We start from the raw sequence: 23,889 nt of genomic DNA on the forward strand, positions 1-23,889 counted from the left end.
AATGCGTGGCTTAAGATCCGATTGGAATAGAGGCTGGCATCGGCAGCAAGTAGTACAAGAAGAAGCTAGAAGAAAGAAAGAAGAAGAAAAGAAGAAGGAAGAAGGAGTGCAGTGCAGCGCCAAAGAGAAGAGATGGAGCCCTAGATTCCATCAAAACGGCGCCGTTCGAATTAAAAGGGGAGGGAGGGCTGGGTTCTAAATCGCACGGGCTGGGCCAAACACAGCACACACACACACGGCTGGATCATCACACGGGTTGGGCTTATTTAAAACACACACAACCTAATTAAAATAAAACACAACAATTCAAAAGCCCAAACTGAAATTACACCAAAATAATTTAAATTAACATAAATAAAATAACACAAACAACATAATTAAAATAACACATTTAATTAAAATATACGAAATTATAAACACAAGTAAAAATTAGAGATCTCACAGTAATACTAGCCTCAATAGTGTTCTTCTTCAAAATAACGTCCACCTGATCCCGAGAATCACTCCCAACATCAACTACTCCACCTTCCGCCATTATAACAACATTATTATCAATAATCACCCTTGGTAACTTCTGCATTACTTCCGGTAGTAACGGATTTTCCACCACCTTCGAGGTTAATGGCTCCTTTGAAGTAGTTGTAACCGCTTCCGTAACCATCGCAGAGCCGTTTGGGACCAACTGCGGTTCACTACCCTGTCCATCCATACCAAGATTGACCACCTTAGGCGGTTGTCGGCGACCATTTTGATCAGGCATAGAAACCCGACGACCAAGATCTTGCATCCATTGTCCATATGGCAATATTCTAGGCAAAAGTTCCATATGGTTAGCCTGCTCACAATCCCTCTGTTGATGTCCAATCCGGTCACACATATAGTAGAATTTTGGTAAACGTTCATAAGAAAATCTTACTCAATAATGCCTAGTCGAACCAAACTAAGTTGCTTCCCTCGTAGGAGAGGTTTAGAAACATCAAGACAAACTCGTACCCTTATGAACTCACCCCATTCACATTCATCATCAGGCAAATCCACCTCCAAAACCATACCCGATTCACCAATTTTTCGACCAATTTGCTTGCTACGGGCCATAAGTGGGAGGTCATGAATGCGCACCTGGAAAAAAGTTTCTGTGAGATTAATCTGATGAGGTTGAAGAAGACCATCAAATTGCTTCAATAAAACCAGTTTCTTGTCAAAAGACCATGGACCATCATGCAAAATCCTCTCCTGATCTTTGACATCCTCAAATTCAGCAATAAGGAATTTAGAACCCAAATCTTGCATTCGCATCGCCTTCATTGGATGCCAAGTCTTCCTCAGAACCTGTTTGAAAGCCTCATTATTATAATGTTTAGTAGTAAGCAACTGTACTATCAAACACTTTTCACCACGAACCAAGTTTTCCTGAAACACATCATCATCAATTGATACAACTTCGTGCTCTTGCTCCGTTAGAGATAACTTTCCACATAATGCTTCCAAATCATTCGCCATGGTTTGAAGAAAAAAGATCCACAGGAAGGTAAACCTCTACTCGTGGGAGGCGAGAGAGGAAACTATGAACATTCAAATAATCAAATTGCCATTTTTATTTAAAAAAAAAAAAAACAAATTGACATTAAGCCCATTCCAGAAAAATTTCAATTTTTACACAGAATTTAGCAAAACACCCAAATCAATTTGACGGGAAACAAAACAATGGGTAAAATGTATAAATCATTGGACTACTGGCACTACAAAATCACTGAAATGGAAGGAAATTCCAAATAATGCCCTTACTTATAAGTTTTGCCTAATAAGTTTTAAAATCACCAATTTTAATAAATGACTCGAAATTACCTATTTTAATTTTTTTTTACACGTGGTCGTAGATATTCTTTGATTACTGCCTTGTTATAGTTAACATAATTACTACGCATATTACTTAGAAAAAGTACAGAATTATAAATTCATTAAAAATAATTTTAAAATTTATATGATTACTCACTATTTGAAACAAAGTTATAAATAATTGAAAATAGCGATAAATTTTTCATTTTTCGTTCAAAACTGATTAAGTTTTTTAATCTATTTAAAAATTCAAATATATAATTTTTTTTTATATTTATAAAAATGATATTTGCAGCCTTAAGATGTACAAGTTTCTTTCATTCGATTTGAAAAAAATGAATAAATCTAAGATCTACATCAAAAAATTATTTTTTTAAGAATAAATTCTATTTTTTTTTTAAAAATGTGCAGGACTTACGGATCTTGAAATAGTATTTAACATTATTTTATACTTAAGTAAAATTATTCATATCAGCCTATAGCTGAAGCACACATAAAATAATAATAATCATAATAATATGAGTTGTGCTGCGGTTATAAGCTGATGCGTAGAATGATTTTATACTTAATTCTATTATTTTTAATTATAAAAAATAAAAAATAAAAATGAATAGAAGGAAGTCCGTAAAAAGCCCAACCCGTCCTTTATTCCAATGGCCGCCAATGGAACAGAAGGAAAGCCTATCAAATAAAAAAAAGTACAGAAGAAAACAAGGGTTACTAGCGCACCATTTATCGCACGCCGAAAAGAAGGGAAAACACTTGCTTACCCTGTGAACCAACCCAAGACTGAGAGAGCTAGAGTGGGAAGGATATGGGAGATGTTTCCGACCACGCCGCAGGGGATCGGAAGGTCCCCAAGCTTCCAATCGAAGGCAAGCGGAACATCCTCATCACCAGCGCCTTGCCTTACGTCAACAACGTCCCTCACCTCGGCAACATCATCGGCTGTAAACTTCCCCCCTCTCTGCATGTCTTGATTTTCTTTTGCTTTGTTTGGTTCCTGAAAATCCAATAGGAAATGATAACAAAAAGTTCATTTTCATGCATGCTTGTATGTATGTCCCTGATCACCCCCTCAATATTCTTGTGTAGTAGGCATAACGAGGCTTGTGTTCTGTCACCGATCAAAAAAAAAAAAAAAAAAACGAGGCTTTTGTTCTGTCGAGTGATTATGATGCTGAATGGAGGATTAGGACTAGCCTCTGTCAAAAGAGGAAATTAAAAGAAGCTCGATATAGCTTCTGAGTTAATAGTCATTGTTTTGTTTTAGGCATCAAGAAAGGTGAAGACTAACATTTCTGATTCCTTAGCGACCAGACAGACCCCTTAAGTTACGAAGGTGCTAATAGATTGTAACGTCCCAATAGAAGACCCAAACCACATGGTCTATACTCCAAAAGGACTAGTCAATGATACAATTGGAGTTCTATTGAAACCTTATAAAGAGCAAGAATTTCTCATTTCCAAGTAATGTGGGATCTCATACACCATCTGCTCCTATCCTTATTATATGGGGTATCACATAGATACCATGCATGATGTTGGATTGTGACTACTTTGATAGTTATGTTTTTACATTTTGTCTTTGATTTTTTTTTTCTGGGGGGGACAGGTGTGCTGAGTGCTGATGTGTTTGCACGGTACTGCCGGCTTCGCGGCTACAATGCAATATACATGTGCGGAACAGATGAGTACGGGACGGCCACAGAGACTAAAGCCATGGAAGAGAATAGCACCCCAAAGGAGATTTGTGACAAGTAACGTTTCCCATCCAAATTTACTATAGATTGAAATTGAGATTTGTGACAGTTTTGCACCCAGTTTATTATTTGATCAAGATTTTCAATGCATATTGCTTGTTTAGGGTATTCTATTGATGTAAATTACAGTTGGTTTGGCTTAGCTAGCTCCTTGTACCATAAGGACAAATTTATATGGCTATGGAGGCAAGCCGGTGCACTCCACTCAGTAGCTCCTTTCTGAAATTGTTGGGCAAATAGGGCATTTCTCTGTATGCCAGTAGAAGATTATCCTATACCCAGAACTTTCTGGTTTTCCCTTCTCATCCCAAGTCTATTAGGTGATTGGCCATGGTCCTTAACAAGTCCCTCATACATACGGTTGACTGCACTTATTTTGAAATGGTGCTGTATTGCCTTGTGTGTAAGCTTGCTGTCCCTCTTACCCTTTGAATGCAATCAATTCTGAGGACATGTAAAATATTTTCCAAGAGAAGAAGAAGATAATTGATGATGTTTTGATAAGAGAGTATGAAAAATATAAAGCAAAAGAAAGATGGTGAAACAACTGGCTTATTTGATTTATGTTTTTAAATTAAAAAAAAATAATTAAAAATGTACTGCCAAAATTTTCTTCAAAGATGCTTTCAAAGAGTCATTCTTAAAAATAGCTGGTTTTTGGACATCATGATGGTGTTTTAGAAAAGATTCTTAATTTCAATTTCAGGAAAAACAAAACCATTGAAAAATCATGTTTGTAAGATTTGCTTTTTTTATGATCAATAAAATTTTGTTTACAGGTAAAATAAAGAAAAGAGTTATTTTTGTTTACTTATGAAAATATTAATTTTTGTTTGTTGAAATGTGTTTAAAACTTACTTCATGAAAATACAACTCAACAGGCACAAAACATTCTGTGTCTTGGCTGGGGAGAAGACTTGGGAATGAGTATGATGATAGAATTCTTTTGAATCATTTGTGAATGGAGTACCATTTGTTTCAAACTTCTGTTGCAGGAGGCATAGATGACGGGAGATTTTTTGCTCAAAATTCTAGCTCTTGAAGATCATAATAGAGATTTATAAAAGAAAAAGGCAAAATAAGATGTTCAAAATTCTAGCTCTTGAAGATTAGAAGAGAGATTTATAAAAGAAAAACGGCATAATAAGATGTTCAAAATGATTTCCATAGTTTGAAGTATCATCTCCTTGATGGAGACTCCATTTTGAGAATTAAATAATGTTGCTGAATTTTGAATTTACATGTAGGTTGAGTGATACTATTGGTTTTGTGCTTGTGGTTATGATATTTTTTATTTTTAATTTTTAATGTATCTGAGGCATTTTGGAGGGTGGCTTGAGGGTTCGTATCTGGGTTCTCAGTGGGCCAATATTGGTACTCTCAACATATCCCATCTGTTATTCGCCGATGACACCCTAATCTTTTGTGGGGCTCGACATGATCAAATCCAAGCTTTGAGGGCTCTCCTTCTATGCTTTGAAGTTGTATCTGGGTTAAAGGTGAACTTGGCCAAATCATAAGTAGTTTTGGGGGTGGAGTATGGTTTCCGTTTTGGGATGCAAGATATCTCATGTAACACCCCGTTCCCGTAGGATAGTGATGTTACTAACATTCATAACATAATACCCGGTAAATATATTCATATCCTAAAATACCTCATTTATTGAAAAACATTAAAATGTTAAAACTGAATTGAACATGATTGTTTCGAAAACTGAACGTAAAATAAAATAACATAAACTAATCCTATGAATGACATAAAAGAAATCTAATTCTTGTGTGAATATCACTTATTCCTTCCTAAGTCTTTGTACTAGATCTATTCCTGGCCATCCAACTCTGCGTCATCATAATCACCATCTGTGAGAATTAAACATGGAAGAAAACAAGAAAACAAACACAAATGAGTCGAATACTCAGTAAGTAGCACATTATACTGTAAAATATAATTTTTGCCTAACTTGTACTTAATTTCTAAAGACTCTTCATAACATACATACAACTTGATAGATTTACAATCATACACGAAACATGACTTTCTGAAAGACTCTACATGCATATATTGTCACAGACTCATATAGTATACGTTTTCATCATTAACATAAGCGGAAGCATATATAATCATGGCAAACATGTAACGTGAATGCAGAATATCTTGTTTATCTTGTCTTAACATGGAGTGAAACACGCTTGGGTCCGTGTTTCACTTAACTTGCATAACACGGAGTGAAACACGCTTGGGTCCATGTTTCACTTAACTGGTGGTTAACCACGCTTGAGTCCGTGGCACCGTTTCATTTATGATCTTTCTTAATGCATGAGAATTTATTAGGTTTCATGAACATTTCTAACATGGCATATTCTTGTACATGGCATAGCATAGCATGGCATATTCTTGTACATGGTATAACATGATATAGCATAACATGACATTACATAACATGCTCTGAACGTTTTATGACATTCCATGACATACATGATCTAAGTATTACATGAACATGGCATACATGATCTAAGTACTATATGAACATAGCATACATAATCTTAGTATTACATGGCTTGCATAGTCTGACTATTCCATTACGTGGCATACTTGACTTGAATTACTACATGGAAATCTCATGGCTTTCATATTATTTTAGTAACATTCAGTCAATTGAACAACAAATTCATTCATTCAAACATAATCTCACATTTCATGAAAGATCGAAAAAGGAATCTAACTTTGACTTGCCTCTTAGCGTAGCGTAGTTAACCATCACAAGCACATCATATTTTCATACATAACAATAATATTCACAGTACGCATGCATTTATATGATCATACTATTTACCTCTTAGCGATGCCTGACTTCCAAGTGATAGCGCGTTATCGAGAGCAGGAGGCTGAGGCAACGACAGCTCTGGGGTGGTTGGAAGCGACGTCGGTGCAACAGGGAGGTTCCTAAGGGAGTGGGTGCGACGGAAATAGGTTGGCCGGCATTTTCTGTGGTGGTGTGGGAGGTGGTCCGTCGAGGTGGCTGTTGGTTGCCGGGAGGGAGGCTGCGTGGTGCTTGCGGGAGTGGTTTCTTTCTCTGTGTGGAAGAGTTTTTCTCTAGGGATTTTGGTGTGTATAACTCAGAGGATTTGTGGGTTTCTTATAGGCGACGGGAGGAAAGCAACGTGAATCTTTAGGAGATTGACTATAATTCAAAATTGCCTAAACTTTAGGAACAATCTCCTACGAGGAGTCAGATTCTGAGAGGATTTTGAAGAGTTTGAGTTGGACTTAGTCTTGAACTAGGAACCAAATCTAATATGGGAAGCTAACGGATAAACTATACAAAGGTTTTGATAGGAAAAGAATCATCGTTTTAACAGATAGCATATTTTCCTAAAATGATAATAAAAATAATAAAAATAATTAATAAATAAATAAATAAATAAAAATATAAAATACTAGATTTAAGCCTTAAATTTGGACTCGTATGTTACATCTCAGTTGCCTATAAAATATCTTGGTCTCCCATTGGGTGCTCCGTTCAAATCAATATATATATTTGGAATAATGTTCTAGCAAAAATGGAGAGGAAATTGGCTAGTTGGAAAAGTATGTATTTATCCAAAGGTGGTAGGGTCACCTTAATCAAAAGCATTCTTTCCAATTTGCTAAGTATGAAAGAAGCCTCGATTGTGGACCTCTTCATACTCTCTAATGGTATTCCCCAATGGAATGTTACATTCCTTAGAGATGCACGAGATTGGAAAATTGACGCTTTTTCGGAGTTTTATGACCTAGTGTACTCCACCTGCTTGTTGGGGGGAGTCGAAGACAAGATCTTTTGATGTCCCTCTAAGAAAGAGAAGTTCACAGTTTGCTCTTTCTACGAAGGCATGACCAAGCACAATACTAATCCATTCCCATGGAAGAGTATTTGGAAGACAAAGGTGCCCTTAAAGGCAAATTTCTTTGTATGGATGCCTTCCTTGGGGAATATCCTCACTTTAGACAACATAAGGAAATGTCGAATCATAGTCATGGATTGGTGTTGTATGTGCAAAAAGAGTGGAGAGTTAGTTGACCTTCTACTACTTCATTGTAAGATTGCTAGGACATTGTGGAATGAAGCCTTTGCTCGGATTTAGCTTGGGTGATGCGGAGACGGGTAATTGACCTCCTAGCTTCTTGGAGAGATATTCAGAGTAACTCTCAAATCTCATCAGTTTGGAAGATGGTTCCAATATGTTTATGGTGATGTATTTGGAGGGAGAGGGATGAAAGAAGTTTTGAAGATCAAGTTCAGTCAATGGATGAGCTTAGAAATTATTTTTCAATACTTCACTCCATTGGTCGATTGTAATTGATTCTCATGGCATGACTTTTCATGAATTCTTTGTATGACTAAACTAGCACACATGGTGTTGATTATTCTAAGTAATCTATTATTTGTTAAGTGGTATGTTTGGAACCAGTTCTGTCTTATTATACTAAGTAATCTATTATTGGTTAAGTGGTATATTTGGTGTGAACTATTCTCTCTTCTTAAATGGTTTCTTTCTCTTCTTTGATCAATGCATTGCAGATGTTTAGAAAATAATGCATCCCTCTAGCTACACTATAAGCACCTTATGTGTTCTTCTTCTGCAGATACTATGCTATACATAAGGAAGTCTATGAGTGGTTCAATATAAGTTTTGATAAATTTGGACGTACTTCAACCCCACAGCAAACTGAGGTTTGCCAAGCAATTTTTAAGAAACTGTTGGAGAACAATTGGCTTTCGGAGAACACAATGCAGCAGGTATGTGTTATTTCTTGTTATACTTGGTGTGATCCTGCACTTCATTGACTTTCTATTCTTGCTTAGTTGTCCAGTTATTACAAAAATTTTTAATTGTCCACTTATTGGTTTTGGTGTCTGTTGTGTTTTTCCAATAATTCTATTGCTGTCAAATTATAAACTTCAATGGAATTCTATGCATTTTACCTTCCAACTCACAATTCGTACAATATTCAGCTTTACTGTGACACATGCAAAAGGTTCTTAGCTGACCGGCTTGTGGAGGGTACCTGCCCGAAAGAGGGGTGTGATTACAAGTCTGCACGAGGAGATCAATGTGAAAAGTGCAGTAAGCTTTTGAATCCGACAGAATTAAAAGACCCGCGGTGCAAGGTACGGTGCTATCTTTATTTTTGAGGGATCTTTTTTTGTTTATCCATTCCTAAACTTGGAATCTGACTGATCATTATCACCACCTTACGTCTTTTAATTAATAAAAGAAAAATCTAGTAATCTGATTGGATAGAATATAACCCAATTATGCAATGTGGCTTAAACAAATAACACAATACAAAATCAATTCGAATCGAGACCATCAGAAAATAGAAAGCTTAACATTTGGATGATCCCAACAAAAAAATCCAACACCAAAATCATGCAGAATGGGCATGTCGACTATAAAAGCACAAAATTATTATAACCTCAATTAACCCAAATTATGAAAATTAAGCTAATTTTCCATTGGTACAGTAAAATTGTGTTAATTTTGATAATCTGTATAATGAAAACTAAAAGCAAACAGCATCAACATTTCAACAACAAAGATGATGAAGTTTTTCATAACACCAATTAAACCCAATGACCAAAATCAAGTAGACTTAACATTACTACAAGAGAAAAGCTCAAAAGTCCTGATAATCACTACATTGCCCAATTTCAGTATAGAGCAGGACCAATATTACCACAACAGGAAGGCTCAACAATCCTTAACCCAGATTTTAGTGTTAGAGAAAATCTTAACATGAATTTTAGTGGCAGAAACCGGAAGTTTTCATGGATCTAGAATATGGGAATCTGGAACCCATGCTTATCCCTTTTTAGCTGGGGCATTTAGTAATTTGGGGTCAAGCAATTTGAGGGGAAGTGGGACTGGTGGGTGGGTTGGCATGGGATCATAATGTTGTAGTTGAGCTGGAGGGAGATGGGGTCATCAGCCATTTGGGTGGTTGTGGTAGTGGCAGTGTCTGTGGAGCCACCCTTGTTGAAAGAAGAAGACAGGTTGGAGGTTGACTTGGGAAGGCTGGAGCTTCGTCTAGTGTGAAGAATTGAGGTGGGCTTAGTTTGGGAGAGGTTGGGAAGGCCTAGCCACCAACAATGATGGATGCAGCAGCTACTGATGATGGAGGGGGATAAGTTTAGGGACCTTGTTTAGGTTTCTAAACTCCATTTGCTATTTTTTGAAATTTTGTTAATGAGATTGGGTTGAATGTAAGTTGTTTTCTAGTTCAGAAAAGTTTTCTGAGCACACCAAACACCCGAGAATTCGTAAGCTGCCTTCCTAACAAGTTTTTACAATAAAAATGTGAAGCCTAAATATGTGGGATTAACTATTAACCTCAAAATTTCAAGAGATCAAATCCTCCATTCCCCTCTCCTTTCTCTCTTTTGTACGCAATACTTCTTTTAGTTTTTCTTTGTGGACTTTTTTTGCTGGGGAGGGGGAACAAAAATTGATATAACATGGCATATGATGCTTGAAACGAAATATATATGAAACACAAAGGTCATGCTCATAATGCAGAACTGACATTCCATTTAGAGCAGAGAATTGGTGTTATCTGCTATTTGGTTAACCTAAAAGCAGAGCATTGCTTCTTCTTTTCTTCCCTTTAAGTTTCCTAGTTGTCTAGCAATTTGAGTAATGCTAGATGCAAGCCCCGGGTGTGCAAGCCCTTAAGCTAGATTGGCATACTAACGTGGAAGAAAGAAAATGATTTGTGTAAGCCCTGGGCACGCAAGCCCTCTGAAAAAAAATGTGAGACCCACTAGAAAAATTGACTTCACATGTATTAAAAAAATGTGCACTTTGTTTTGTTTGGGCTCATGCTTGCACTTTTTGGTTTGTTTCAAGTCCATGAGGCTTTGAACAACCTTGATGCTAACCAGAGTACGATAACCTGCTTTCTTGATTTAAAAATATGTAGTTGATCCTGAAATGTCATTTTATTTCACACATTTGGTCTGTTCCCTTCAAAATGATTTTTTTTTCTTGGCCAAAAATGGGTGAGAGGAAAACTATAAGTTGGGATATTTACTTGGGTGTGATCATAATAGCACCCTTACCCGCTGGGGCATTTGACTTGAGGTACTTAGACAGTCCTATGAGGAGTTTGCTACCTGTGGTTAAATGTGGGGGATCTGCAGGCACTCCTCAAAGATAGATTGGAGTCATAGCTTGACTGTAGCCCCACAAAGGGTGTAGAGGTAGGTAGTTGCCAGGTATGGATAATGGGCATGAGTCTCGTCTTGTTAGCATTGAATCATGAAAGTGATTACTAAGCTATAGGTGTGAACTTTGAGCTTTACCACTAAGCTAACTCTTCTGGTGGGCCTTTAAAGTGATTACGATTTTTTAAGCCTCCTCTTTATATTGATTTTGATTGTGCAAACCCTGATTCATTTGACTACAACGATTTTGATGTTATAAAACTTTGTAATCCTTGTTAAATGACCTTTTTGCATAAACCAACTATAGGGTAAGAAAACTAGTGCTTGCTAATTCCTTTTTGTCTAAATTATGACTTTCTAATCTTATAGATGAAATCTAGGCTTGAGCAGATTCCTGATTTTGCACTTGGGCTTCACCCTTGTTGAACAGGTTTGTCAGAAAACACCACGCATTCGTGACACAAATCACTTGTTTCTTGAACTCCCTTTGCTGAAGGACAGATTGGAAGAGTATATCAACAAAATGTCGGTGGCTGGATCTTGGAGCCAGAATGCCATTCAAGCAACATATGCATGGCTTAAAGAAGGCCTGAAATCACGATGTATTACCAGGGATCTTAAGTGGGGGGTTCCTGTTCCACATGAGAGATATAGTGATAAGGTTATTGGTTTTATATGGAATAGTATGTTTATGCGTCTATGAAGAGGTTAAGCTAAGCCACTTCTTTCGCCTTTAGCTGCACAGGCTGAATTTACGTTGCACTCTTCAAATTTTCTCTCTTAAATAGATTTTAACAATTTTATTTTTATTTTTGATCTTTTTGTGCTATGAATAGGTTTTCTATGTCTGGTTCGATGCACCTATTGGATATGTCTCAATCACTTCTTGCTACACGCCTGAGTGGGAGAAGTGGTGGAAGAATCCTGAAAATGTGGAGCTGTATCAGTTTATGGGCAAGGACAATGTGCCGTTTCACACCGTAAGTGCTATTTTATTCAAATTATGCTGATGACTTTAAAAAGAGGGTTCCTCAGCTGAGAAATTGACTTTAATATGGTACATAGCTATGCAAGTATTAAACCCCTAGGGGTTGTTGGCTCAAGCGGTAAGGGCCTTGGTGGTATGTTCCCTCTAGGTCCATGGTTCGAACCCTTGGGTGCCAACAATATCTAGGGGCCATTAGTTTGGGAGAATTTCCCCTTGAATTACCCGAGGTGCATTTGCGGGCTTTACCGAGAGCTTGTATACCCACAAGATTAATCGGGACTTTGTTCCTAGACACCGGTGCCAATATAAAAAATAAATCTATGTTGTAGTATTTTCCGTATTTTCAGTTTTTATCTTCTAACAAAGTTATTGCAATGGTTTTCTGCTATAGGGCTTGATGGAGCTTCAGCTCATGATTTTTTGTTTTCATTTTCCCTTCTTAGAATGTAATTAAGTTTTTCTTTTGTATACTTCTTGTGTATATGGGTTTCGCCTATTACATTTGTTGAATAAAATTTCTTTTTACTTATAAAAAAAAAAAAAAAACCTTCTAACAAAGTTATTTTTTTTCCACCCACCCGTGGGTAGCCCAAGTGGTAAAGGCAAACTTGTGTGCATGAGCCCCATGTCACAGGTTCCATTCCCCTTGGGATCAAACTGCGATTTAAGTGGGAGACCATGGCGGTGGATTGCTATGCTAGTCTCCCCAGGGTTTAGGTTTCATGGGTGAGTCCTAAGGGCTCTGCCATGGGGTGGTTCCCCCGTCATAAAAAAAAAAAGTTAATTTTTCCCTTTTTAGTTATAATTCCAGAACTATACAGTCGTTGAATTTCGTAAATAACATACAATTGCTAACCCATAAGGGTTGGCTCAAGTAGTAAGAGTCTTGGTCTTGGAGGTATGCTCCCTCCAAGTCTAAGGCCTAGTTTGGGTGTCGAGGTATTCTCTGAGAATACCTTATTACTATTCATTATTTTATTATTACTTTTTACCTACTTTTTACTACTATTCAATATTCTATAATTATTTTTTCATTACTTTTTCACTACTATTCATGGAATACCTCAGAATACCTCACTACCCAAATGCAACCTAATTTTCGAGCCCTTGAGCACAAACAATTTCTAGGGGCCATCGGACTTGGGTCATTTCCTCTTGAATTAGTTAAGTTGCACTTGCGGGAAACTCCTTGTCGAAGGCCTATGCATCCCTAGGATTATTAGTCAGGACTTTGTTCCAGACACCTGGTGCCAATAAAAAAAAAATAACATGCAATTGCTAGTTGTGAGTATATATATATATTTATATATATTGTTATTTCATCTTCCAGATGACATATGTGAGAGTTATAGCTCATAATTTAGAACTTTGCGGCTACGTAGTTCATATTGAGGTGTTGTAGGGTTAGAGTTAGGTTTAGGTTGTCTACTCATAGAAGGATTAATATCTTGTATCATTGATCTAGTTACGTGCTGAGTTGTTCTTCAATTGCAACTACATGGCCAATGTTATATGATGAAATCTTTTGGAGTTGCCAAGTATCATCTCTGTTGACTTGCTTTGGATGGCTTGGCATTTGAGTCTGAGCTACAATGAATTTGGACCTTCACTGACCTAAGTAAGGCTGCATAAAGTTATACCAATAATGAAGTTAAATAGAATGGATTACAAAAGACCAGGGAGTTCCATTATTACACTTCGTTAGCCTCATAGGTATACATATGTACTAAAAACGAAATTGTTTTTTCATTGAACTGTACATAATGTAGCAACTCTCCCCTTCCACCCCCCCCACCCCCCCCCCCCCCCCTCTCTGCGGGTGGCTCCCCAGAAGTTGAGGAGGAAGAAGCCACGATGTTTTGAGCCTACGCACTGGCTGTAGGGTTCTTTTTTCTGTTTTGTTTTTCTTTTTCACTACAAGTATATTCTTGTTTCAGGTGATGTTTCCATCAACACTTCTTGGAACTGAAGAAAACTGGACTTTAATGAAGACCATCAGTGTCACTGAATACTTGAATTATGAAGCAGGTTAGCCAACTATCTGGTAATGATTTAGCTGTCATGCAACGTTGGCGAATTTATCAACCCTTTAGATGGATGATTGATTGACGAAGCTCCCCTATTTATGTAATGATGATGATTCTTAGTCGAACATCTTGAATGATGCATTTTTTTCATTTGGATGGTGTTACAGGAAAATTTTCTAAGAGTAAAGGTATTGGAGTTTTTGGCAATGATGCAAAAGATACAAACATTCCTGTAGAAGTATGGAGATATTACTTGCTGAATAATAGGCCTGAGGTAATTTTAATTGTGTAGCGTTTTTTTTTTTTTCACCTTTATCTTTTTAAAATGTAATGTAGGATTTTAGTAATTGCTTTCAAGATTTATCAAATTATCTGTGTAAACCAGGTATCCGACACATTATTTACATGGGCTGACTTGCAAGCAAAACTGAATAGCGAGTTGCTAAATAACTTGGGAAACTTTATAAATCGAGTTTTGAGTTTCATTGCTAAACCTCCAGGTTGGTCAATTACTTACATTCAATTTCTCAAATTTTTTGTTCAGCTAGTTTATTATTTGATTGCTCTGGTTCTGGGATATACTTATTATAGTTCTGGTTCTATGTTATATCCAGAATACTATTTTTGAAAAATGGTATATAATTATTGACCTGCCTCTCCGATAATTTGTATAAATGTATATTGCAAATATATATAATTTTTTTTCTATTGTAAAGAGTTAAGAATGGTGCCAACCTTCCATCTTATTTCCCACCTAAGCCTTTGCTTTTTATAAAATTGTGAATATTCATGAGTTTTACTGCTATAAAGAGGAATCACCAGAGTGGAAACTGAAAGTTTCTGTTTATACAGGTCAAGGATATGGTTCTGTTATCCCTAAGCCTTCAGATTCTGATCCAGATCCGTTAACACATGAACCTACTAAGAAATTGGTTGGTAGCATAGTTGAGTGTGTGGAGCAATATGTTGAGGCCATGGAGAAGGTGATTGAAATTACTGGATAGTATTTATGCAATTAAAAGCAGCCCCATGCACTCTTTCACTAATGTTTATTGCATTAGAATGACATTCTTGTCTGCAAATTGTATAGGTTAAACTAAAGCAAGGACTGAAAACTGCAATGAGCATTTCTAATGAGGGGAATGGATATCTGCAAGTAAGTTCGACATTTCTATTTGTTCTGATTTGGCCATTCCATGCGTGTCTTGGTTGGAAGTGGTGCTTGGAAAATTCCCATGAAACAAGTTTTTTGCCACTGCCTAAGATGCTCCATGTTCATGGTTGCTTTGCAGGAAAGCCAATTTTGGAAGCTTTACAAGGATGACCAACCTTCCTGCTCTCTTGTTATAAGAACTTCAGCGGGGCTAGTATATCTTCTTGCATGTTTGTTAGAACCTTTTATGCCATCTTTTTCTCTCGAGGTAATTTAATCTGCCAGCAGATCTCTCTTTCGAAACCCCAAGAAATACTTGTTGTTACTTATCAATTGGTCCTTTTAAAATATTATACACATGCTGACACTCTGTATGTTTTGGTTGTACTGAAGGTACTTAAGCAGCTCAATTTTCCTCCTGAAACTCCTTTTTCACTTGAAAAAGGAGATATTGATAGGGCAAGCAGACCTTGGGATATCCTGCCTGCAGGTCACAAAATTGGGACACCAGAGCCATTGTTTAAGGAATTGGTATGTGCCTGCTGCCTATGTTCTCTATTCCGTTTTTCTTAAGCCTTATGCTAGCTTTGGCTGTTGGTGTCTTATTTAGTGAAACCCAATTGTTTTTCAGAAAGATGAAGAAGTAGAATTCTTCAGGACGAAGTTTGCAGGAAGTCAAGCTGATAGGATTGTGAGGGCAGAAGCTGAAGCAGAGAAGATGGCTGAGCAACTGAAGAAAACAAAAGTTTCAGGTTGCATATTATTCACATTGTTAATTAGATATATACATGTATTCATTTTCCTCAATTGTCAAAAGAATATATTTATTTGCTCTCACTTCTATTGGTTGCAAATTCACATGTCATATACATGCTACATTTCCAGCCAATAGTTTCATGAAAACACTCATTAACTTATCTTTTTTATTATTGATGGGCAAAATTTTATTGAGCCTCAAATAGACAAAGGCCTGAGTATACGGGACATATACAAGAGCGGTCGCCTATGCGAGCTAGTTTAGCGATACAAGGAAGTCATGAAAAGACATGCCATTAAAGTCAATTAGAATCGACCAATGAAGTAAAGTAGTGAAAAATAAACTTTTAATCTCATCCTTTGACTGCTCTCGATCTTCAAAGCTTCTTGCATTCCTCTCCCTCCAAATACACCACCATAGACAAATTGGGGCCATCTTCCACACTGTTGCAATATGAGGGTTGCCATGAATGCCTCGCCAAGAAGCTAGGAAGTCAATTACCCTTTTCAGCATCACCCAAGCCAAGCCAATCCCAACCTAGCAAAGAAGTCATTCCACAAGGTTGTAGCAATCTCACAATGAAGTAATAGATGATCTACAGTCTCTCCACTCTTTTTACACATACAATACCAATCCATGATTATGATTTGGCGTTTCTTTAGGTTGTCTATTGTAAGGATCTTCCCTAATGAGCCAGCCATACAAAAACTTTGCCTTCAAGGGTGCTTTGTCTTCCAAATACTCTTCCACGGGAATGGATTTGTATTATGTGTGATCATGGCTTGATGGGAGGAGCGGATACTGAACTTCCCTTTCTTAGAAGAGCACCAAAAAATCTTGTCTTCAACTCCACTCATTATATGGGTAGAGAACACTAGATCATAAAACTGCAAGAAAGCATCAACTTCCCAATCTTGTGTGTCTCTGAAAAATGTAACGTTCCATTGGTGAGCACCATGAGATAGAATTAAGAGGTCTGCAATTGAGGCTTCTTTCATTCTTGCTATGCCAAATAATTATGGATAAGCTTCCTTGAGTGGACATTCACCACACCATACATCATGGCAAAATCTAATTTTGGATCCATCACCCACCTAAAAATGAATATTTCTTGAATATGTGCCCCATCCTCTTCTTATGTGTTTCCATAGTCCCACCCCATATGGCCCACTTACCTCATTCAAACACCATCCTCCCCATAGTTCGCTATATTTCGATTCTATAACGGCTCTCCATATTGCTCCCTGTTCGTTGTGGTATCTCTATAGCCATTTACCAAGCAAAGCTGTGTTAAAAGATTGCAAGTTTTGAATACCCAATCCTCCTTCCAGGATAGGGGAGTGTAAATGTAGAAATGCCTGCAAGGATGCAAGGCTTGTGTTTTGCCATATATAGAGTTTTACAAATGAAGGTTAGTTACAATGTACAACTGTGATGAAAAAAATAAGGAATGTACAACTATTACAAAGAAATTAACGTAAAAATAAATTGTACAAATTGAGAGAATAATGGAAATTGATTACAACTGTGATATATAGGATTTATCCCTTTCATTCCCCCTCAAGCTCAAGTCAGTATTGGACCGATGCAGAGCATGCCCCGATTGGATGTAAACTTCGGACTATAGTGAGGCTCTGTAAAGATATCTGCAATTGTTCTTGACCAGGGATGTGCGCGAGATGAATGAGACCAGTGGCTACCTTCTCACGAACAAAGTGAATGTCAATCTCGATGTGCTTGGTTCGTTGGTGGAAAACAGAGTTACGTGCCATGCTCAAAGCACTGATATTTTTCGAATGAAGTGTAGGCGATGAAAGCTTGTAACCCAGATTTTGTAATAAATTCATAAACCAAAGTAGTTCTGTAGTTGTTGAGGCTAAAGCTCGGTACTATGCTTCGGCAGTAGATCGAGCAACTGTGTTTTGTTTCTTGGCTCCCCATGACAGTAAGTTGGGTCCCATGTAAACTGCAAAACCAGATGGTTCCATCGGTCATCCCTCGATCCAGCCCAGTCTGCATCATAGAACCCTTGGAGTGTAGATAGAGGAGATTTGGTGAAATGAAGACCAAGATGAATCATGCCCTTTAGATACCAAAAGATCTGTTTAACAGCTTGTAGATGTATCTGGACTGATTCGGAATTAAAGTATCATTGTCTCGAGTAACTTGGACCCCGAGAAAGTAATGAAGATTGCCCAGATCTTTCATGTGAAAAGCAGTTGACAAAGTTTGAATAAGTGCATCCATAGAAGAAGAACTTCTTGTGAAAATGATGTCATCAACGTAAATAAGTAGCATGAGTACTTTAGATTTATGATGCCAGAAAAACAAGGAATTGTCATATGGACACCTTTTAAAACCCAATTGCGTAAGATAAGTGCTGAATTTGAGATACCATGCACGAGGAGCTTGTTCAAACCAATACAAAGCCTTGTGTAGTCTACAAACATAATCCGGATGGTGAGGGTTTTCAAATCCTGGTGGCTGAGTCAAGTATACTTTTTCTTGCAACTCCCCATGTAGAAAGGCATTGCTGACGTCAAGTTGTTTGAGAGTCCACCCTTGATATAGAGCCAAGTTGAGAATCAGCCTAATTGTTGCAGATTTAACAACAGGACTAAATGTTTCATCATAATCAAGACCTTGAAGCTGTGTAAAACCTCGAGCTACAAGTCTTGCTTTGTAGCATTCTACTGAACCATCAGCCTTGGTTTTAACCTTGAAGACCGATTTGCTGGTGACCAAATTCATATTTGGAGATGGAGGAACAAGAGTCCAAGTTTGATTTGCATGGAGTGTATGAATCTCTGATTGCATGGCCCATTGCCAGTTTGGATCCTTTTGGGCTTGTCGAAAAGTTTTGGGCTCCAAAGGGGTAGTGGCTAGATCAGTAGCAAAACATACTGGAACTGGGTGTCATGTAGAAAGAAAAGTCTTGGGCCATCTTGTACCATCTTGTGTACGGGTGATCATTGGGTGGGTTCTTGTGGGCCCAGTGTTACATACAGGTCTGCTCTCGGGTGCAACAGATTCATGATGAGGAGCTGTTGTAGACAAGTGATTGGACTCTAAGGATAGAGCTGTGGGCCCGATAGGTAGACTATGCTCTGAAGAAGAAATTGTTGGCCCTTGTATGATACCTGTGGGTAGTGGCTGAGCGATAAACCAATTTGGTTTCGCTGAGATTGGAACCTGCTTAGAAAATGGGAATTTATCCTCATTGAAAATCGCATGTCTAGAAATATAAATACGACCCGTGACTAAATCCATGCACTTATACCCCTTATATTGAGATGTGTAGCTGAGAAAGACACAAGGTGTGGATTTAAATTGGAGTTTGGTCCGACCAAAGGGAGTGAGAAGTGGGTAACACTTGCAATCAAAAACCTGTGAGTAGTTGTAAGGTTGAGTAGAATGAAATACCAATTTATTGAGAAAATTCATCAACAATGACAAGATAATAACGATACCCATCAAATGATGTTAGAGCAGGGCCCCACACATAAGTGTGAGAAGAGTGAAGAAATATTGGAACATGGGAACTGCGATTTTGAAAAGGCAATTTGGAAGATTTACCTAGAACACAACTTTCACAAAAATCCACTTGTTTATTTGAAATAGAGAGACACGGAAACAAAGTATGAAGAGTTCTAATGTTGGGGTGTCCAAGCCGAGCATGCCATGTACTGCTAGATGCTTTATTTGTGAGAAGAGCCATCAGAGAGACAGTTGAGATAGGTGGGGACAAGGGGTATAAGCCATCATGCACGAGCCCTTGAAACAACACTTGTCTCGTCCGTAGGTCCTTGATTAAAAAACCCCAAGGATAAAATATGGAACAACAATGATTGTCAATTGTAAACTTTGAAACCGAAAGAAGCTTTTTCTGTAAAGATGGCACAATCAAGGTGTTTTTCAACTGCATTGATGTATTAGGAAGAGTAAAGGTGGCAGTTTCAGAGATGGATAGATTAGAGCCTTTTCCAACCATTACCATATCAATGCCTGTGTAGGGTTTAATACCTTGAGCTTCATTCGTTGTGGGGGCCATGTGATGATTAGCACCAGTGTCACCAGCTTGAGCAGCAAGGAAGGCTTGGTATTGATCTGCCTCTTCATCCGAGGCACAACGTGCATAAGCTTTGTGGTTTGGGCCACCACAACAGAAACATGTAATGTGTGAGTTTCGACCACCACGGATTGGGTTTCTATCATTGTTGCTATGATTTGAAGGTTGTGAACCACGATCGGCAGACGTGCGATCATTAGATCTTGGACTTCCACAATAACCTCTTCCGCGAGAGTTAGAGCCTCTGCCACGATTAAATTTATTTCCAGTCGATGTCGATCCAGTGGCTCGGTTTGTAGACAAAGCAACAACAAAGGAATTGCTGTAACAAATGAAATGCGTAACTCAAAATCTTTGAGCTTACCGATGACATTTTCCAATGAGGGAAAATTATCTCTTGCATTTATAGCTGCCACAATAGGATCAAATTCTGACCCCAGACCACGAAGGAGACAGTTGATGAATTCATCATCATCCATAGGCTTTCCGGCACTGCAGAGAGAGAGGGCCAACGAGTTGGCCTTGTGAAGGTACTCTTCCATAGATGAAGAGCCTTTGGTGAGAGCTTGTAGCTCTCCACACATCTGCTGGACACGATCGCGAGTATGTCGTCCAAACAAGGTTTCAAGGACTTCCCATGCTGCATGCAGTGTCTCACAGTTAATTGCTTGTGAGAGAGGAGCTTCCGATAGGGAGCTGTTGATCCATCCAAGGATGAACTGATCAAGGTGCAACCATTTTGTTGCTGCTGGATTTGAGATTAACTGATGGTTATCATCAGGAATTGTGGTGGGTGGGCAAGGCAATTCTTTGGTGAGATAGCCTAACAGGCCATGACCTCGTAGTATAGGAAGCACCTGGGCTTTCCATAATAAGTAATTGGTGGAGGCAAGTTTGGTAGGGATATTGGGTAGATGAGTTTTTGAGGAAAAGAACTCAAGTGATGAAGTTTCATCAGCAGAAGGAGCTTGAGAGGTTGAAGAATATGACATTGTTCAGGATTTTCTCTAGACTCTTGATACCATGTAAATGTAGAAATGCTAGCAAGGATGCAAGGCTTGTATGGCATATAAAGTTTTATAGATGAAGGTCAGTTACAATGTATAGCTGTGATGAAACAAATAAGGAATGTACAGCAATTACAAAGAAATTAACGTAAAAATAAATTGTACAAATTGAGAGAATAATGGAAACAGATTGCAGCCATGATATATGGTATTTATCCCTTTCAGGGAGCACACTGGCCCATTAGAAAATAGGTTGACAAGTTGAAAATGGTACTTTTGATTAAAGTGACCCTATTTCTGCTCCATTTTTTCTAGTACCTTATCCCAAATCGATTTTGATTTGAATGGGGCACCCAAAGGAAGACCCAAGTATTTAATCCTGAGGGGGAGCTCAGCTGGTCTGGCCTTAGGTTTGCTCTCCATTGGTCACCAGTTCTAGTCCCCTTAGGGCCACTGGAGGTTTACCTGGTCGTTAACTTCAGGACTCCATGCGCAAACTGGCCAGGACACCCAAGGTTATCAAATAAAAAAAAAAAAAAAAAAAAGGAAGACTCAAGTGTTTCATCGGCAGTTGGGATAACTTGCATTCCAAAATGTTAACCATACTCTCCACATTCAGAACATTTCCCACTAAGACTACTTTTGATTTAGCCAAGTTCACCTTCAACCCCAAAGCAGCTTCAAAGCATAAAATGAGTGCCCTCAAATCTCGAATTTGATCATGACTGGCGCCACAAAAGATTAGGGTATCATCAGCAAATAGTAGGAGGTGAGATATGTGCAGTGAACCAGTATTTGCCTCCCCCGCTAAGAATCCTGATAAGTACCTGCCCTCCACGACACCTAAAATCATCTTGCTAAAAGCTTCCATTACAAAAACAAAGAGTAGCAGAGAAAGAGGGTCACCTTGTCGCAAGCCTTGTGAACTTTTAAAAAGCCCTTTGGTGTGCCATTCACAAAGACAGAAAGTATACAGTAGAGGTACATTGTTTGATCCATTTCGAACCGAAGCCACATCTCTCGAGCAATGTATATAAAAAATCTCCAATTAACTTGTCTTTTAACTTGTCTTTTCATTTTGTGTCTTTGTTTTTTTTTTTTTTTCAAGTGATAGGTGCGGTTCCACAGTTTGGTTGACAAAACATTTTAGTTGGTTTACAAGTTGATATTACAGAATTGTCTCTCTGGGATACTTACCGATTAATCTCTGTATTCACCCATATACATTTTCCTGGTACTAGTTATTTGTTTCACTTGATATAGAGTAAGGCCTAGTTTGGATAGTGAAAGTGTTTTATCTTATCTCTTCTCATCTCATCATTACAACTTTCTTAAATTTTCACACAAAATATAATAAACAATTCAACTTTTTCAAATCTCAAAATAATAATAATATTAAAAAATAATGTTCTAACAATATTTTATTCAACTTTCAACTTTAATCTAAAACTATCTTATTTCATCTCACTATCTAAACCGCACCTAAGGCTTTGCTTGAAACAGAGAGCAGTGGCAAAAAGCAACAGAACAAGAAACCCACATCTGAAGCCAAAGCTAGGGCCTCAGCTGAGCCAGAAATTTCCATTGCAAGACTTGACATCCGTGTTGGCCTTATTACAAGTGCTCAGAAGCATCCTGATGCTGATTCACTATACGTGGAAGAGATTGATGTTGGTGAAGGACAGACCCGTACTGTTGTTAGTGGACTCGTCAAGTATATACCTCTTGAAGAGATGCAGGTTTTTGTTCATAGCTCTTACAGATCACAATTTGGAATGCGAATTTTTTTGTTTTTGGTTGATATATCATCTTCCAGTGTAGTAATGTTCACAATTATGATTCTTTGGCAGAATCGGAAGGTGTGTGTTCTTTGCAACCTGAAGCCAGCTACCATGCGAGGTATAAAATCACAAGCAATGGTTCTTGCTGCATCCAACAGTGACCACACCAAGGTTAGTGAACCCCAAACACCTTTTTCATTACGGTCTGCACCTTATCCGATTATTCCTGCCCTTTGTGACCCCTTGAGGATATGGTCTGATGTTTACCAATATAGAAGGCCGATTGCTAACACTAGAATGTGGATTGGTGTTTCTTACCTCTTTAAACCAGTAGTGCTATTCTCAAGAATCACCATTTCGGGCTTTGCCATTTACCGCTTGTGGCCAAATAGTTGTGAGAGGACATAGTTTTGACTTTTGAGTGATTTTGTGGTGGTTTTGGATGGTGGGTTAAGACACATTTGAACATGATAGCAGTTTTGACGCAAAGGGATTACATTGATTACTGAGCGGTGGTGAGATGTTTTATTAAAAGCCCATGGCTGATGGTATAGAAAATTTCAATTTCAACGACCGATGGCTTTGAAATTAAAACGTCATTGCAATGCCCAATGTCTAGATGACAAGCTTAGGAACTTACTGTTTGTTTACATAACTAGTTTTAAGCACTGTTGTGGATCCATTTTAACATCTAGATAGTTTCTATATATATATTTCCTTGTGAGTTTGGATCATCCTTGGCGAATTCTAATGTGATTTATTATTAGGTTGAGTTGGTCGAGCCACCTAAATCTGCTCAAGTTGGAGAAAGAGTTACAATACCGGGGTTTGATGGTGAGCCTGATGATGTCTTAAACCCTAAAAAGAAGGTTTGGGAAACATTGCAAGTGGATCTGCATACGAACACAGAACTAGTGGCCTGCTACAAAGATATTCCTTTCACCACATCAGCTGGTGTTTGCACAGTTTCATCCATTACCGGTGGGTCTATTAGGTAGGTAGATCTCGTGTTGAGGTCTCTTGTTGAATTGTTGAAAACAATATTTTAACTATAACAAAATTTCTCAGATTTTGAATTGTAAGTTGTTATTGTTTGTCATTTATCTTCATATATTGAACTTCCTCATCCACATGAGAATAGATGTGGAAGAGAGTATATTTTCTTCACGTGGGTTTAAAAAACAATTGTTTTGGGTTTTAATATGCATAGACGATGGATAACTTTATAATAATCATTTTGATGGTTACAAGTCATTGTGTGGTTTATTATTCACGTATATACTACTCAAGAAAACAATAC

At 37.9% G+C, this 23,889-nt stretch overlaps 1 protein-coding gene across 1 annotated transcript; it reads left to right on the forward strand.

The window, feature by feature from the left end:
• The first annotated feature begins 2,517 nt into the window (after positions 1-2,517).
• LOC121246552 (methionine--tRNA ligase, cytoplasmic) lies at positions 2,518-23,596 on the forward strand. Its single transcript, XM_041144726.1, has 17 exons — positions 2,518-2,786; positions 3,452-3,596; positions 8,227-8,380; positions 8,597-8,752; positions 11,238-11,468; positions 11,644-11,787; positions 13,733-13,823; positions 13,990-14,096; positions 14,208-14,322; positions 14,675-14,805; positions 14,913-14,978; positions 15,115-15,243; positions 15,369-15,506; positions 15,607-15,727; positions 22,312-22,547; positions 22,659-22,760; positions 23,357-23,596. Exons 1-17 carry the CDS (start codon positions 2,651-2,653, stop codon positions 23,585-23,587), a joined length of 2,433 nt encoding a protein of 810 aa, XP_041000660.1. The 5' UTR covers positions 2,518-2,650; the 3' UTR covers positions 23,588-23,596.
• Positions 23,597-23,889: the final 293 nt, after the last annotated feature.

The sequence above is a fragment of the Juglans microcarpa x Juglans regia genome, chromosome 1S (genome assembly GCF_004785595.1).
Source record: "Juglans microcarpa x Juglans regia isolate MS1-56 chromosome 1S, Jm3101_v1.0, whole genome shotgun sequence".
NCBI lineage: Eukaryota > Viridiplantae > Streptophyta > Magnoliopsida > Fagales > Juglandaceae > Juglans > Juglans microcarpa x Juglans regia.